Source organism: Ailuropoda melanoleuca, chromosome 8 (assembly GCF_002007445.2).
Source record: "Ailuropoda melanoleuca isolate Jingjing chromosome 8, ASM200744v2, whole genome shotgun sequence".
Classification (NCBI taxonomy): Eukaryota; Metazoa; Chordata; class Mammalia; order Carnivora; family Ursidae; genus Ailuropoda; species Ailuropoda melanoleuca.
Genome location: NC_048225.1, coordinates 54,721,389 through 54,739,876, shown reverse-complemented (window position 1 = coordinate 54,739,876; position 18,488 = coordinate 54,721,389). Strand labels below are relative to the sequence as shown.

General features: G+C 41.0%; 1 protein-coding gene across 3 annotated transcripts in view; it reads left to right on the top strand.

Annotated features, from left to right (window-relative positions):
* MRPL48 (mitochondrial ribosomal protein L48) overlaps nucleotides 1–18,488 on the top strand; it is a 54,430-nt gene that overhangs the window by 12,725 nt on the left and 23,217 nt on the right. For all 3 annotated transcript variants that reach the window (XM_034666360.1, XM_002915316.4, XM_034666359.1), the window contains exons 3-4: nucleotides 3,165–3,202; nucleotides 15,053–15,141. In XM_034666360.1, the coding sequence (XP_034522251.1) occupies nucleotides 3,165–3,202; nucleotides 15,053–15,141 (127 nt within the window). The remainder of the gene's footprint in view (nucleotides 1–3,164; nucleotides 3,203–15,052; nucleotides 15,142–18,488) is intronic.

The window sequence follows — 18,488 nt, the reverse complement described above, 5'->3', positions numbered from 1 at the left end:
AGCACGAGCAGGGGAGGGGCAGAGGCAGAGGGAGAAGCAGACTCCTCGCTGAGCAGGGAGCCCAATGCAGGGCTCAATCCCAGGACCCTGGGTCACAGCTTGAGCCAAAAGCAAGCACTTAACTGACTGAGCCACCCAAGCGCCCCTGGAATATTTATNATATTTATTTTTAAAACCAAGTTAGTTTATGTCATTTTCCTCTCAACTCTCCAGTGGTGTCCCATCTTACTCAGAATAAAATCTATAGGGCGCCTCTGTGGCTCAGTTGTTAAGCGTCTGCCTTCAGCTCGGCCATGATCCCAGGATCCTGGAATCAAGTCCCGTATGGTCGGGCTTCCCGCTGAGCGGGAAGCCTGCATCTCCTTTTCCCACTCCCCCTGCTTGTGTTCCCTCTCTCACTGTCTGTCTGTCAAATAAATAAGTAAAATCTTTAAAAAAAAATAAAATAAAATCTACAGAAAGAGAAAAAAAGTAAGATGAAAATTGAGAGGGAGGCAAACCATAAGAGATGCTGAACTCTTGGAAACAAACTGAGGGTTACTGGAGGGGAGGTGGGGGGCGTGGGGAATTGGGTGATGGGCACTTGATGTAATGAGCACTGGGTGTTATATGCAACTGATGAATCGCTGAACTCTACCTGTGAAACTAATTTAAAAAAAATAAATAAAATCTACACTCCTCACCATATCCTACAAGGCTTTACACAATCTGTTCCCTACTTACTCAGCTTTAGCACACTGGCTCCCTTTCTAGTCCTTGAGGATCTAAGCACTCTCCTATCCCGGGATCTTTGCCCATTCGTCCCTTAGATACCCATATGGCTTGGGTTGCCTGGCTGGCTCAGTCAGTAGAGCGTGCAACTCTTAATTTCAGGGTCATTAGTTCAAGGCCCACACTGGGGGTGGAGCCTACTTAAAAAAAAATTTAGGGGTGCCTGGGTGGCTTAGTCAGTTGAACATCAGACTCTTGATTTCGGCTCAGGTTATGATCTCAGGGTCATGAGATTGAGCCCCACATCTGGTTCCACGCTCAGGGTTCCATGCTTAGCAAGGAGTCTGCGTGTCCCTCTACCTCTGCTCCTGCCCCCACATGCTTGTTTGTGCATGTGCACTGTCTCTCTCTAAAATAAATAAATAAATCTTTAAAAAATTTGTTAAAAGATATCCATATGGCTTGACCCCCCCCTTACTTCATTTAAGTTTGTGCCCAGATGTCACCTCATTAAAAAGGTCTTCTCTGACTACTCTATGTAAAATAGTACCGCCTCCCCCCATCAGTCTTTATTACCTTACCTTGCTTTATTTTCTTTGCTGCAGGTATCACCACCTCACACATTTTATATAGACATACGTATATGTAAAGTTACTTAAATTGTCTTCCCTACCTGCCCCCTAGAATATAAGCATCATGCAGCTAAGGATTTTAGTTAGTCAAGTTTATTGCTCTATCCATAGAGCCTAGAATGGTGCCTGGCACAAAGTAGGCATTTAATAACTATTTGTTTAATGAGTGAATAGATCCTCAAAGTGACCTGGTGAAACAGAGCATATTGTCTTAATTTTATACACAAATATACATATATATTGTATATGTATATATACATAAATATACATGTATAATTTTATACATAAATAACTGAGGTCCAGAGAGGTAAATTAATTGCTCTAAGATGACATAGCTAATATGAGTTGGAGTTAGAATTCAAACCCAAGTTTTTTTCCACTGCCTTGCATATACAGGTTGCTACTCCCCACTCTTTTTCTCTCAATGGTAATGAATGGCATTTGGTAGTTTATTTCTCGATTCAGCAGATAATCAGTGTCTTACATGTGGCAGCCATATGATATAAAACAGTGAATTGTATATCTCCCTGGACTGCATGGCACTCATGAGTCTGCATTTCTTTAATCCTTTACATTTATTGAAGCCTCTCTCCTATTATTCCTTTCTATCTTAATCTATTTTCCCATCATTGATCAGTCAGCTATTCAATAAATACTTACTATAGCACCATGCCTACTTACTATAGAACCATTTTACATGTCCTCTCTAATTTTTACAAAAATATTACAGGACAAATATAGATATCGTCATTTTACAAAAGAGGAAACTGGCTCAGAGAGTTTAAGATAGATTTTCAGTCCCATGAGATTGTACTATTATTATCTGCATTTTAAAGATGAGATAACTGAGTTATAGAGATATGAAAGAACTTGCCAAAGGTCACAGTTTGGAAATGGTACAGTCAGCATTTAATCACAGATCTGCTTGTCTCCAACTTGTGCCACAGTTTAGTTTCAAAATTTCACAGGATGCTGAACAAAAATACTCTGATAACCTAGTGAGCCAAACAGAGCCATATTACTCTCCTCCATATTCTTTGACTTCTGTATTCAGTCTGGCTCTCATTGCTCTCATTGCTGTCATTGCTCTTCTTTCCTCTCTACCCTCCGGGCGAGAACCACCTCACTGGTTCTCTTGCCTCAGTCTCACCTCTTCCCATTCATTGCTCACCTGCTGCCAGGGTTAACTTTCTAAAACTTAAACTTGATCATCGCAGTCCTGTGCTTAAAATCTGCTAGGCACTTCCCACTGCCTATACAGAGTAAACACTAAACTCCTTAGCACAGCGTATGAAGTTCTTCGTAACCTGGCCCTTGATTACCTCTTTCACCAACCTCCCTTTTCCCTGCTTCTTAAGTTCTGCTCACATCCAACTGGTTGCTGTTCTCCGACCGTACCACTTTCATGCCTCTGCCTAGAATGCTCTTCCTTAAGACTCAATAATCGAGAACAGTTCTGCATTTTTAAAAGTCAGGTCAAATGGTTTTACTCCCCTGGTGGAAATGACCACACTTCACTTTGTGTTCCCCCAAACTCGTACAAGTTCTTGTTCTGGATCAGCACTACATTGTGGATCACCTTTGTTTACATATCTCCCTCCCAACTAGACCATAGGTAGAGACATTTTACTTATTTTTGCATCCTCAGGATGTCTGGCACATAATAGGCACTGAATAATGTTTATGGAAAGAAGGGTAGGAAGAAATAAGGAAACATCTAGTATTGACTTATCCTTAATCAGAAGCATACAAGTTTTGGTAACTAGGTAGATTAAATATGGGTTTCTAATTTTATTCAACATACTCTTTCCCTCTTTTTAGGGTCAGAACTTCAGGAGAAAATCCCATCTGTTCTGCAGGTATGTGGTTATTTCCTGATATAGTCTGCTTGCTTTAAGTGACCCTCTAATACTCTGTAATAATTTTGTCTGGAAAGATTCCTAACATATCTTTGAGAAGAGTGGCTGGGACCACATTCCACCCCTCACACGGAATAGGACAAGGGCAAAAGTATAAAGTGGTGGTTAAGAGCAAGAGCTCTTTAGTAAGTTTGGTTCCCAGCTCTACCACATACTTAACTCTGTGACCTTTGGCTACCTCTCCATACCTTCCTTTGCTCACTTAAAACAATGAGGATAATTATAGTACAAACTACAGTGAATTTAAAGATTCAGTGAGGTAAAACACATTAAGTCAGTTATTATAGTTATAATTGCTACTATTTCAGACCTCTCTTTTATGTCCATCATCTACCAGGCAAGGGCTTTTCATGTAGTATTTTGTCCAAAATGAATATCCATTCAATCTGATTAACTCCATGAATTTCAATCTGTTTCAACCCAGTTACTTGCCCTTTCTGCTTTGTCTATTATGTGAGAAATTTCAAAATAGTTGTTTGATTTTAATGACACCTGTCATTTGCCTAAAGAGTATCAGAGGGGGGCACCTGGATGGCTCAGTTGGTTAAGCGTCTACCTTCCGCTCAGGTCATGATTCTGGGGTCCTGGGATTGAGTCCCTCATCACGCTTCTTGCTCTTCTTCTCCCTCTGCCTCTGCCCCTCCTCCCCATTTGTACTTTTGCTTTCTTTCTCTCTCTAAAATAAAAAATAAAATCTTAAAAAAAAAAGTGTATCCAAGGAAAGGAATGGGCAACAAGAAGGGAATTAATGTTTACTGAGCTCCTCGTATATGCCAGGCTGTATAGAAGAGGTTTCACATGTGTTAATTCTTTTAGAAGATGGCAGCAGTACGTAGAACATCACCGTTTCTACCAGCCCCAAAGCCCAGCATCTCAAAATATGAGCTTCTTTTTATTTATTCATTTTCCCAACAAACATTTATTATACCAGAATGTGTTTTAGGTGCTGGGGATACAAAACTGAGGGGATACAGTCCATGCCTTTTGGAAGCTTACAGTCTTAAAATAATTTTCTCCCCGAGAACACTACCGTGAGCAGCCACCACTTAGATTCAGCTGTTGTTGACATTTGCTTTCTCTATTGGGCATCATGACACTCACCTTTAAATATGTCAGCATGCATTTCTAGAAATAAGGACTTTCTCTATGTTCTGTTAAAGAACCACAATACCATTATCTCACTCAAGAAAATGAATAGTAATGCTTCCATATCATCTAATACTCTATCCATTTCTGTAATTTCCCCCCAAATGTCTTTTGTGGGTGTTGTTTATAACCCAGATCCAATGAAGTTTCACACTTTGTATTTCGCTATTATGTCGCCTTGAATCTAGAGCAGTTCCACTTGTTTTTTCCTCTAACAGTGACTTTTTGATTAGGTCAGACCATTTGTCTTATAGAATGTCCTTCCTTGTTGATTTGTTTGATTATTTCCTAGTGGTGTTGTAGAACCTGAAAGTTAGAGCTAAAAGCTTGAGTAGACTTATGTTAAACCATTTAAGTGAGAAAGTTTTGTAACTGATGGCCTGAACTTCATATGGTATCCTATCAGGAGATTAAAAAAAATAACTATGAATATCTGATTATAAAAGTGAAAAACATTCATTTTTAAGAATATGGGAAATAAACACACACGCAGAAGAAGAAGCTGAAGAAGACAGAAAATAAAAATCACCTGTAGTCATAACATCCAGAGATTATTGTTTAACATTTTGTTGTGTATCCTAACAGGTCTTTTTTTAGGCATTTATATTCCTCCATCGACAGATAGATAAGTAGGTAGATAGATAGGTGGATCTTTTTGTTTTGAGGTAATGGGAACAAATGATACATAATGTGTTTTTTTTATAGCTTTTTTTTAGAGAGAGAGAGAGTGCGCTCAAGTGGGTGGGGCAGAGGGAGAGGGAGAGAGAATCCCAGGCAGACTCCTCTCTGAGCTCAGAGCCCAATGCGGGCTTGATCCCATGACCCTGAGATCACGACCTGAGCCAAAACCAAGAGTCAGACACTTAACTGACTATGCCACCCAGGCACCCTGATATATAATGTTTTATAATCTTTTTTTTTCTTTTTACTTAATCCATGGTGAATATGTTTCTACTACAATGAAGAGATAAATATCTGTAGAATTATTTTGAATGTACTGCCTTAAATGGAGCAGTTTGAAGCGGAAGATTTTGATTCTGCCTTTGAACATGTTGAATTGGAGTGCTTGTGGGGAAGATATAGTAAGTGGCCCACTGGATGTACTGATCTTGAATTCAAACATAAGTCTGGGGTGAAACTGTAAATTTGGAAGCCATTATATTGTCGATTTTCGTTGAAGTCATGGCAGTGAATGAGGTCATGTGAGAAGAACCAGTAGAGAAGAGGCCCAAGGATCAGGCCCTTAGGAACTCTGACATTTAAAAACTGGGTAGAGGGTGGGGAGGGTGGGGTACCTTGGTGGCTCTGTGGGTTAAGTGTCCAACTCTTGATTTCAGCTCAGGTCATGATGTCACGGTCCTGGGATTGAGCCCCAAGTGGGTCTCCGTGCTCAGTGGGGAGTCTGCTCGGATTCTCTCTCTCCCTCTCCCTCTGCCCCTTCCCCTGCTAGAGCGCGCACATGCTCTCTTACAAATAAATAAATAAATCTTTGTTTAAAAAAAAAAAACTGAGTAGAGGGTAAAAGAGATTGCTCATGAGGTTGAAAAAAAGAAGGCCAAAATGGTAGGAGAAAACCAGTATGGTACAATTTCATGTCAGTCAAAAGGAGAGTGTTTCAAGAAGGAAGGAGTGGTCAACCTTGTTGGAGTTACAACTGTGTGCTGCTGAGAGATTCCCAAAGATGAGAACCTAACATTCTTTGGTTTCAGCAACGTGGAGGTCACTGGTGACCTTACGAAAGCTGTGTCTTGTGTAGGTGGGGTGGGGTCAGTTGTGGAAGTCATCTTGCATTGACAAGTGAATGGGAGTTGGGAGCTAGAGAAAGCTGTTACAACGTTTTTATGAAGTTTGAGTGGGAGAGGAGAGAATTGGCAGGAGGTGGAGAGGACTGTGGGGTCTAGGAAAGGTTTTCTTTTACAGTTTTTTTCTCTTAATTACACTTTTCATTTTGAAAGATAAAAAGATACCTAAGCCTGAAAAAAGATAATATGTCAAATAAACCCGGATTTGGCAATTACTAACATTTTGCTAGACGACCTTTTTTTTTTTTTTTTAAGATTTTATTTATTTATTTTTGCGGGGGGCGGGGAGAGAGCGAGAGAGAGCACAAGTGGGGAGGAGGAGAAGAGGGAGAAGCAGGCTCCCCGCTGAGCAGGGAGCCCAATGTAGGACTCAATCCCAGGACCCTGGGATCATGACCTGAGCGGAAGGCAGACGCTTAACTGCCTGAGCCACCCAGGTGTCCCTGTTTCGTTTTTAAAAGAGATTATGTTCAAGTGCACTTATTCTGTAGCTTTGGTCTCATCCCTTACCCTCAACTAGAGGCAAGTTCATTTTGAACTGGTATGTATTCTGAGGAAAGCTTTTTTTTAAAATTATTATTAAAATTATCAACTGTAAGAATTGTAAATGTATTTATATGGATGCATAGGATAAAAATAAATATAAACTGTACAAAAAAGGTGTATGATGAAAGTTGAATTTTCTATTTCCCAGTCTTACTCCCCAGTGATATCCACTGATAGCAATTTCTTGAACATTTTTCAAGAAGTTTTATGCAGGGACACCTGGGTGGCTCAGTCAGTTAAGCATCTGCCTTTGGCTCAGGTCACGGTCCCGGGGTCCTGGGATTGAGCTTCGCATTGCGTTCCTTGCTCAGCTGGGAGCCTGCTTCTCCCTCTGCCTGCTGCTCCCCATCTTTGTGCGTGGTCTCTCTCTGACAAATAAATAAATAGGTAGATAGATAGATAGAAGTTTTATGCATATGTGAACATATATATATTCTCTGTGTGTATGACTATTCTTAATGCTAGACATTTAGGTTGTTCTGAGTTTTTGCTATTTCAAAAAATGCTGCAGCAACCATCTTTATACGTCTTTGTGAACTTGTTCCTGTACATTTATAAGATAAATTCCTGGAATTGAAATTGCTGAGTCAATGGATTATGATTCAAAATTTTGGTAAGTATTATCTGATTGCCCTTCAGAATAGTTGTATTAATTTACATTTCTATTTTCTGGTGAAAACTGGGTTTTATAAAACATCTTATTTTTTTTTTAGTAGTAAAAGAAAATTATGTCTCATAATTTGCATTTCTTGAGAGAATTTATCATCTTTTCACATTTTTATTGGCTATTTTCTTTTTTTTCCTTGTGAACTGTCTATCTATACTTTCTGCCCATTTTTCTATTGGGTTGCTGGCTTCTTCATTTTTAATTTACAGGATTTTTATATGGTTTTTATATATTAGGGAAATTAGCATTTTTCTGTCATCTCTGCTTTACATTGCTTCTAGTCATCTGTCTCTTGACTTTCTGTGTATTTTGTTGAAAAAAAGTTTTACGTTTTTATATAGCTAAGTTTATTAGTCTTTGATTTCTAGATTTTTTCCTTGCTTAGAAAGATCTCAATTCCAAGATTAGTTTAAAAAATCCTTCATGTTGAGGCACCTGGGTAGCTCTATTGTTAAGCATCTGCCTTCGCCTCCATCATGGTCCCAAGGTCCTGGGATTGAGCCCTGCTTTTGGCTCCCTGCTCAGCGGGAAGGCTGCTTCTCCCTCTCCCTCTCCCTGTTGTTCCCCCTGCTTGTGTTTCCTCTCTTGCTGTGTCTCTCTCTGTCAAATAAATACATGAAATCTTAAAAAAAAACCAAACTCTTCATGTTACCTTCTGGTATTTTTTTCTCCTTTATATATGTGATGCATCTGGAATGAGAAGTGAGTAGGGATGCAGTTTTTCCCCCTAAATGGGTAGTTAAGTGTTTTAGCTTTATTGAAACATCCATCTTTTCCCCATAGGTTTGAGAAAGTCACCTTTATCATATACTAAGTTTCCATATAGATCTGGGATTATTTTAGCTTTGTTTTGTTCCATTGTTTGTCTGTATATTTGATGCCATTACTAACCTTTTTTAATACCATTGGTTACTATAATTTTGTAGTATATTTTAGTATTTGAGAGTTACTTAAATCTGAGGGTTGTTTTGGTTTTGTTTTTTTTAAAGCTGGGATCGAATAGGGCATGTTAAAACCTGTTGATGGAAATCCAGTAGGGGTCCTTTTGAAAAGAGAGGTGGGGGGATCATAATATAATTTACCCAAACAGTTTTCTTTTTCTTTATTATAATTTTTAAAAAGATTTTAGAGAACAAGCAGGTTGGGGGGTGCGGAGAGGTAGGGAAAGAAAGGGAGAAAGAATCTCAAGCAGGCTCCACACTGAGTGCAGGGCCCAACATGGGGCTCGATCCACGACCCTGAGATAACGACCTGAGCTGAAACCAAGAGTTGGATGTTCAACCAACTGAGCCACCCAGGTGCCCCTCAAACGGTTTTCTCTTTGGAGAATTTTAAGCTGTCTCTAAGGTTTTTCAATGTAAACAGCACTATGATAAACATCCTTATACATCAGTATTTGTACCCTTGTCTGATTATTTACTCAGCATACATTTCAAAAAGTCGAACTGTTGGGTCTGAGGAAATGGACATTTTTAAAGCTATTAATGTGTATTACCAAATTAGTCTCCAGAAAGATTGCACTATTTTATTCCTCTTTGGTATTTGAGAATCCCTTTTTATATACTCATCAACATTAAGCGTTATTATTTTTTTAATATTTGTTAATGTTATAAGTTAAAAAATGCCATCCCTTTTATTTGTAATTGGCATGTTTTTGATTACTAGTTGGTTGACCACATTTTCATACATTTACTGGCCATTTATCTTTTCCTTTGCCCATTTTTCATTTGTTGTCAGGAAATCTCAGTGCCTGGAAGGCCCAAGGTGACTCACCAATGTTGGCATGCCAAGATAATTCTACTTGAAAGGACATAGTTTTGTTGGCATTTTTTTGGGTTCTTTGAGATATCCTTAAAGTCAGAAATTCCAAGATTGAATTGTATTGGTTTTCAGAAAAGAAGAGTGGAGAGCAGTGCCCTGTTCCGACCTTCACCCATCATACTCTCTGTGGGCATGGGTACCATTCTACCTGCTCTCTCTAAAAGATGGGTATGGTTGTAGTGACTGCCTTTTTCTTACTGTTTTAAACATACATAGAAAGGTAGAAATAAATATATGTAAAGAGGTCTGAAGAGGTTAAATGAAGAGAACTCAGAGTCCTCTCATTAAAGTGTGAGCAAAAAGGTAGAATCAGAGAAACATGGCACATTCAAATCCAAGTAGTTCAGTGTACTATAATAAGAAAAACTGGAAAAAGTTGGAAAAGAGATTTTGAAAAAAGTGGGTAGCTGCCAGTGCCAAATCATTGCAGGTTGTCTTGGTAAAATGTCTTAAGAATCTTTCAGTGTGGAGCCTAATGTGGTGCCTGAACTCACAACCCTGAGCTCAAGACCCAGGCTGACATCAAGAGCCAGATGCCCAACTGACTGAGCCACCCAGGCGCCCCATAAAGGCAATTTCTGAGTACATACTATTTGCCAGGTGCTGGGGTGTACCTACCCTTATGCTGTGTAAGGGACTTCCGGTCTGTTGAATGGAGAGGATATCCTGTAATTAATTCTGACTGGGGCTACCCCAATGTTTTCCCCTATTTCTCCAGCATAGCGCTGCTAAAAAATCCTTGGTCTAATTTTGAAGGAGAAATAATTAAAGTGACGTTGTTTACCCCCAACCTGGATTGATGGGTTTTGTTCCTGGCTTAGTAAACAGGGACACTGAAGGACCGTTGGCTCTGGCATATATAAAGTAAAGGGATGTAATGTGAGAGAAGTCAATATGTGATTACATCCTATAATTGTGCTAATCGAAAGATCTTCAGAGCCTCCCTTTGAAACCCTGGGGTTCTGTGTCTTCAGTGAAAAGAGCTGCCTTTCCTCTAAGGAGGCTGCAATGTTAATGTGACAGCAGGAAACCCAGTTTGATGACAAGGAGCAGGGGAAGAATTCTGTTGAATTTAGTAGAAATCGGAGGCTTTCAAACCGGTAAATTTTATAACGTAAACAACTGGCTAATTAAGCAGTTTAAACACTGGTAATTTGACCAAAACCTTTCATTTAAGGGGGGAAATGGTTAATTTAACAGGAATTTGAACCAGCTTCTTAATTAACCAGCTGCTCTAATGATAGGAATTGCCCTAAACTGAACTTGAAAATGCTTCCTTGCCAAGGGGTTCTGTCAGAGGAGAGGCTGAGGTTTGTAGTCTGGTGCTTTCACCTAACATGTGTCACCATCTCAAAGATCACCTTTGGGTCTGCTGTTTGAGACCCCTGGGGGGTGATTGAGTTTCTGGTTCTTAAAGATGGTGATTGGCATCTGAGTTTTCTTTATTTATATAAAATGTTCTGCTAAATAGTGGAGGAATGGGAGAGCTATAACCACGAAGTAAACTTGATGATCTTTGACTGTCGAGGGCAGTAGAAGAGTTTCCCGGAGACAGTGACGTTTGAGCTGGCCCTGGAGGCTGGCTAGGATTTCCCTGGTCAGAGAGGTGCAGTCGCCGCAGGGGGTACCACCCAGCATGGCCCAGGGGCATGACGACTCCATGGTTCGTACAGAATGGCAAGTGTAGCTCTGTGGCCGAGGAGCAAGGTTTTAAAGGCCTGGAGTAGTGGGGGAATGAGATGAAGTTGTTGGAACTAGATTATAGAATCCAGTTTCTTAAATGCTTACCTAAGGAGTGTGAACATTTTGAAATACAGCAAAGACCTTGCCTGCCTCATTAATTGGTGTCTCTGTAGTGCCTGGTACAGTGCCTGGCACATACGAAGCACTTTATATTATTTTAGCTATTTTTTTTAAAGGTTTTATTTATTTATTTGACAGAGAGAGAGACAGCCAGTGAAAGAGGGAGCACAAGCGGGGGAGTGGGAGAGGAAGAAGCAGGCTCCCAGCCAAGGAGCCTGATGTGGGGCTCGATCCCAGAACACTGGGATCACGCCCTGAGCCGAAGGCAGACGCTTAACGACTGAGCCACCCAGGCGCCCCTCTCTCCCTGTTTCCATACACCAGCCAAAGTGATCTTTTAAAAACATGTCAGGGATATACTTTCCCTGCTTATGGCTGCTTAGCTTGAAATGCAAACCCTTCAAAAGGCCTAGGTGGTGTGTTCCCACTCACTGCTCTGGTCTCTGGTGTACTCTGTGCCCTTCTCACTTTGCTTCTGCCACACTGACAGCCTTTCTTTTCCTTGAACATGCCAAGTGGTGGCCTTTGCACTGCTGTTCCCTCTGCCTGGAACATTCATCCTCTATCTTTTTGCCTAATAAATTTCTGTTTGCCTTTCAGGTTTCGGTTTGTTTTATTTATTTTTTTGAATAAATAATAAGTGTACTTGGAACAAGTTTTAATGATACAAAAGAGTATAAAATAAGTAGTAAGTCTCCCTCTCCTCCTGTCTTCTAGCCACTTCCCCTCCCTGGGAATTACCACTATTTTCCTCTGAATTCTGGTCTCAGTTCACATGTCGTCTTTTTTTTTTTTTTTTTTCTGGACAGGCCTTCTCCGATACTCCAGTCGAAAATAGATCCACCAATTGTATTGTCATAGCCTTCTGTGCTTTTTCTTTTTATTTATCACAGTTTGTAATTTTATATTTATTTCGTGACTGTTCTGTTAATGATTCCCTCCTCCCACTAGACTGTCAGCTCCATGCTGCAGAGCTGGAACCTGAATGCTCAAGGGGCCCCAGGTCTTAGTTTCAGAGAGACAGAATTGGGATAGCAGCCAAGGAGACACCTCAGTTGTGTTCAGTGCTCTTTTGGAACCTCTGCCAAAAATACCTCCTTCTTCCTTGCATGGTAAATTCTTACTCCTCTTGCAAGAATGCATCTGTTACCTCTTCTGAACCTATTCCCCTTACCCTCCCTTACTCCCACCACCTCCCCTCCCCAAGGCAGGTTCATTGTTCCTTCCTCCAGGCACTCACTACTTTGCTCTATCTCTGTTAAAGGAATTTGTGCACCGTAAGGTAATTATGTGCTCTCCTATCATCCTTCCCTAGTACACATTTTGTGTCTCCAGGGAAAGTGGCATATTCTAGTCATCTTTGTCCCAGTGTCTCTACAGTTGTTGGCATGTAGTAGTAAATGTGGACTAATGCGTATCATGGAAGGGATCCATGATATCCAGGGTTTGTCTTGATGAAATAGTGTGGATTATAAATGTAGGATTGGCTCTGATGCCAGGATTGTTCTTGATGAAACAGTGTGGGTTGTAAATGCAGGATTGGCTCTGAAGCCAATCTTTGATTGGCCTGGCATAGAGCAGACCTGCTTGAAAGCCCATTTTAGAAAAGAGAAGCCTAAGAAACATTTCACTTCTCCACACCATTTTCTCTTTAGCCTCCCCATAGAATGGTGGCCCTGGGAAGATGAGGGTAGGATCATAGGAGCTGGGAGGAAAGGGAGCAGAACCTAGGACAAATACTTCTCCAGAAGGTAGAGAGTGAGCAAGAGAGACAGACACAGAAGAACTGTGTGGAGCTGGTTCCAGTGAAAGGGTAGAGATAAGGAACTGATATCTGAGCTAGGAAAGATCATATCTAGCTAGATTTTATATTCCAGAAATTCACATGACATGAGAATCCACCTGAGCACAGGCCATTCAGCCAGATAGACCTGGGTTTAAATTGCAGTTCTGCCTTTAACTTGCTGGATGACCTTGGCCATTTCACCATATTTTTGGAGCTACAGTTTCTTTTTTTTTTAATTAAGTTTTTAATTTTAATTCCAGCATAGCTAACATACAGTGTTATATTAGTTTCAGGTGTACAGTGTTGTCATTCAACAGTGCCACACATCATCACTGGGTGATGATCATCGTGATAAGTGTACCCTTTAATTCCCATCACCTATTTAACCCATGCCCCCACTCACCTCCCCTCTGATAACCAGCAGTTTGTTCTCTATAGTTAAGAGTCTGTTTCTTGGTTTGTCTCTCTCTCTCTTTTATCTTTGCTCATTTGTTTTGTTTCTTAAATTCCCTTTGGAGTGAAATCATGTGGTATTTATTTTCTCTGACTTAGCATAATACTCTCTAGATTCATGAGTGTTATTGCTAATGGCAAGATTTCATTCTTCTTTATTGCTGATTAATATTAATATATGATAATATACATATGTATATACACATATATATGTACACACACATGCACACACACGCCCCACGTGTCCTTTATCTTATTCGTCATTCGATGGATGCTTAGGCTGTTTCCATCATTTGGCTATTGTAAATAATGCTGCTGTAAGCATAGCGGTGCATGTCTCTCTTTAAATTACTGTTTCTGTAGTTTTTGGCTAGATACCCAGCACTGCAGTTACTGGATCATTAAGTAGTTCTATTTTTAACTTTTTGAGGAACCTCCATACTGTTTTCCACAGTGGCTGCACCAGTTTGCATTCCCACCAACAGTGCACAAGGGTTCCTTTCTCTCCACATCCACACCAACACTTGCTGTTTCTTGTGTTTTTTTTATTTTACCCATTCTGACAGCTGTGAGGCGATATCTCACTGTGGTTTTGATTTGCATTTCCCTGACGATGAATGATGTTGAGCACCTTTTCATGTGTCGACCTACAGTTTCTTTATTTGTAAACAAGGATAAAAATAATGAAGATTAGGGGCGCCTGGGTGGCACAGCGGTTAAGCGTCTGCCTTTGGCTCAGGGCGTGATCCCGACGTTATGGGATCGAGCCCCACGTTAGGCTCTTCCGCTATGAGCCTGCTTCTTCCTCTCCCACTCCCCCTGCTTGTGTTCCCTCTCTCGCTGGCTGTCTCTATCTCTGTCGAATAAATAAATAAATAAAATCTTTAAAAAAAATAAAAAAATAATGAAGATTAAAGTCCTTCCTTGAAGGTGGATCCAAGTGGTGCATCTCTGGGCTTACTACAATAGATATGTGTATGGAGATCCTTTATGCTTGGTAGTAGTATACATACTCACTGTCCTGTACCTTAGGTCTTTGTTTTTATTGTTATTTACTCAGCAGTGTATGTTGGAGGTTGTTCCATATTAGCACAAATAAATCAAATAGATGGTTTGTAAAACTTTGTGGGAATCTGTGATTGTCCTCTTACTTGGTTGTATTTGCCGCTCATCTCTTTCTCTCTATGATCCACGTTAGAAAACTTCAAAAGGATTATTGGCATTGGAGGAACAGGTGAAAACAAGAACACTGTGAGAATGTATTTTGTCCTCTTATCACCAGTGGCTATAGCAGGAGAGAATTTCTCAAAGAAAGATAGGTAGTGGGGAGTGGGTATAGTCCAGGGGTCAAAGGAGAAAAAAGGGGGTAAACTGAGAGTCAGCCCAGGATCAAGAAATAGCTCTGGTTTCTTCTCCTTCTCCTTCTTCTTTTTTTTAAAGATTTTATTTATTTATTTGACAGAGATAGAGACAGCCAGTGAGAGAGAGAACACAAGCAGGGGGAGTGGGAGAGGAAGAAGCAGGCTCATAGCTGAAGAGCCTGATGTGGGGCTCGATTCCAGAACGCCGGGATCACGCCCTGAGCCGAAGGCAGACGCTTAACCGCTGTGCCACCCAGGCGCCCCATAGCTCTGGTTCTTTAAACCAGCAAGAGGCCTGCTATCCCAAATGTTCCCAGTGTTGTGGTGTAGATTTATCTCCTCATGCGTGATCTGTCTGCCCTGCAGGAGTTTTGAAACAGGTTTGTTTTATTTTCTGTCTTTTAGGTGGCATTCTGCTGAGTTCCAGTCGACACTACAAGACAAAGCCTACCCATGGCATTGGAAGATACAAGCATCTAGTGAAAGCACAGGAGGTAAAGGGAGCAAGGGTCCTTTAGAAGAGGATAGTGTGCAGCTTTGCAAAGACTGAAGATGAGATTTGCATAGGGCGGATAACGTTGGGAGTAGATAATACTGGGGTCACCCTTTAGTCCTCTCCAGTTATTTAGTTTGGAAGTATCTACAGTGAGCTGTTTCTGCCAGCTCTCAATCTTGTCCCTACACCAGGTTATCGCAGCAAAAAGCCAATGATTTGGTTTCATTACTTGCGGTACTTTAAAAAAATATCTTCTTAGTACTGACTTCAGCATGGACCTCACAATAAATGATACATTCACTGAAGTTGAATGAATGGTTTGTGGCAAGTGGAGGCGGATTGGGATTTTCAGCCAAATAGTTTTATAGTATTTGCAGATTTCGAAGATGTTTATGTTCCTTGAATCCATTCTCTCAGATAACTGGGAGTTAGTTCTAAGCATTATAAGATTATTTAGCCCATTTCTTCGGATTCCCAGAGCTACAGGATTGCTTCCGGGGTGGTTAGATTTCTCTGCACGTGCGGAGGATTTTGTGGGGAGGTGGACACAACACCGGCCTGAAAGTCAGAAAGTGTGGTTTTGAGTCATGATTCTACCACTTCCTGTAAACAGTACAGTTGAGAAGGATTTTGCTCGTCTACCTAGGGAGGCTTCAACATCACTTTTGGCTCTTTGGTTTATTGTATTGTTCCAGGTAACCATGAACGTTTCCCACTGCCCCTCTTTCTCCTTGGCAGAAGTCCAGTACCATTGTATTTGGGTCTCAGAAGCCACTGAACTTGCCGTGTTCTCCTGAGCATCTTCCTTACAGCAAGGAATTTCATGAGAGGACCATTGCCACATCTTAGGCTTATATTAGGCAGCCTCCCAGCAGGAAACAGCCCAACTAAAATTGTTCATTTGTAGTTTGTAGTGGGAGGAGGACAATTGGGAACCAGTAAACTTGTAGGCTTAGTTATGCCACTTATTACACCTTCATGACTTTGGATAATTAATTTTAACCCTCTGGGCATTGTGGACCCTGAAATTACATGTAAAATATTCTCTGTGTGTGATTTTTTTTTCTGGGAAGAGAGTCCATAGCTTTAATAAAATCTTCATAAAGGCTGAGAAACTGGATTAGAATATCTTTAAGAGTCTTTCAGCTCTGATATCATGTAACTCTGTGATGCTCTGAAACATTTATTGAGCATCTATTAATGTGGTAGGCCTTGTCTATTCAGACTGAGTTGTAATAAAATTTTGATGGATGAATGAACAAGACCTGGTTCATGCTCAGAGAGCTGGTAAACTATTAGAGGTAAGACGCACATAATTATTCTCCTCAGCAGAAAGTGACAGGTGCCAAAAGGAAGATACAAAGTGCTATTAAAATTCAAAAGGAGTGATTCACACCCTTTCTGAGTTGTGACACCTTAGAGTAGTTGTTGAAGTTGTTTTATATTGGGATATCCCTCTTCTAAAAGTCCCATATAAATTAGTAGGAAATAAATTCATTTTGTTTGGGTGTGTGTTCTTTGGTTTTGCTAATTTCTTGGGATCCTCCATCTTTTATTTATTTTTCAAAGATTTTATTTTATTTATTTGTCAGAGAGAGAGAGAGAGCACACAGAGGGAGAAGCAGGCTTCGCACTGAGCAGGGAGCCTGATGTGGGGCTCGATCCCAGGACCCTGGGGTCATGACCTGAGCTGAAGGCAGCTGCTTAACCAGCTGAGCCACCCAGGCATCCAGGGATCCTTCCTCTTAAAAGATAATTTTCTGTGTATGCCATGCTCTGACCTGCCTCGTAGTGCGGTATAAAAGGAAGTTTAATGCCATGTTAATGCCATCTGTCCCTGTCTTTCTCCCTATTTTCTTCTCCCATCTCAGGGGTACCATGCTCTAACCGCATTGAGCCTCTTGCTTCTTATCCAAATCATCATACTGTTTCAAGGCCTCACAGATCTCTCTGTGAAACACATACTGTTTCAAGGCTGTTCTGTCTACTTAAAATATCTTCTCCCTCTTTTCACTTGGCTAATACATCCTCAACCTTTAACTTCTAGTGAGGAAGCAGGGTAAGGAGGGGGAAAATGAAGCTCCCCTTCTGAGAAACCTTCCTGGATTCCCAGCACTGGATTACTTGTCCTACCATGAGCTGCTAGAGTTCCTTGTGCTTCCTCTGTGCTATGACTTACTGCTCTGTTTAATGGTCTGTTTGATGACCATCTCCCCTTCTAGATGGTGAGCTTTCGAAGAGTAGAAGCCATGTCTCTGTATCCTCAGTTTGCAGCAGAGAGCCTGGGATCAAGTAGAGGACAGTAAATATTGATCGAGCTGAACTGATACATGGTTATTGGAGCTTCCCCAAGGTTTTATAAATCAGAACTGGCAAACACAACCCACTGTTTGCAGACAGCTGGCTCCAGATGACCTTGGTTGCTTGAAGGGAGTGATGCTGTCTTTGGTTAGAGGTGTAAGCTTTTCTCTGATGTCATTCGTTGTCCCTGGGTGGCTACCCAGATAGTAGTGAAAGCTGCTGCAGGCTCCTTGCTTTCTGCATGGGACAGTACATGAAAGTTCTCATCTGCCAGCTTGCAGAGATTCTGTCCCAGGTCCCTGTCTCTTCTTCCCCACTGGTAAACCAGACTAGAAATGCTGGAAGGCATTCTGTGGCCCCCTTTCTCTCCCTAAGCTTAGATCCTAGAAAAAACAATAAGCAGCCAGATTCCTTTTTTTCCTCTCTGGGTCTCAGGTTGGGTCCTCTCCTCTCTTAAGCCCCACATCCCTAAGACAAGAGTTAATTCTCACGCACCAAGTGCCCAGACCTTGTTCCATTTCTGCTTGTGTGATCTTACATGCCGTATGACCCAGCTTGACTGTGGCAGTGAGGGATCACGTTTCAGAGCTCATCTCCAGACCTAGCACTGTGTCTCAGTGTATAGATCTCATTATTTCCTCAAGGGCCCTGAATCACTCTGTTGAATTTAAAAGGCTTCAGATTGTTTGGAGTGATTTTTATTTCATAGAAATAAATGTGTAGTCCTTTGTGTTTGTGGAGTGCTAGGTTATTTCTCCCCAGACCACTTTCTTGCCCTCAGCTGCTGTCCTGCCTTCAATCTTGGGGTAATAACAATCCAAGAAACAGAATTGCTAAGAGGAAGATGTGGGAGGATGGAATGGAGGCAACATAAATTGCTGTCAGTTTATAATTGTTCTGTGTTCTATTTTCTAGGCCCTGGGGCAAGAGAGTAATATGTATCTTTTGTAACGTAGGCACTTTACTTCCTCTTTATAGAACGGCCCCCTAGGAGTTGAGATGTCTTTTCTCTTGGCAACTGTTTGCACTGTTGACATAGAGGAG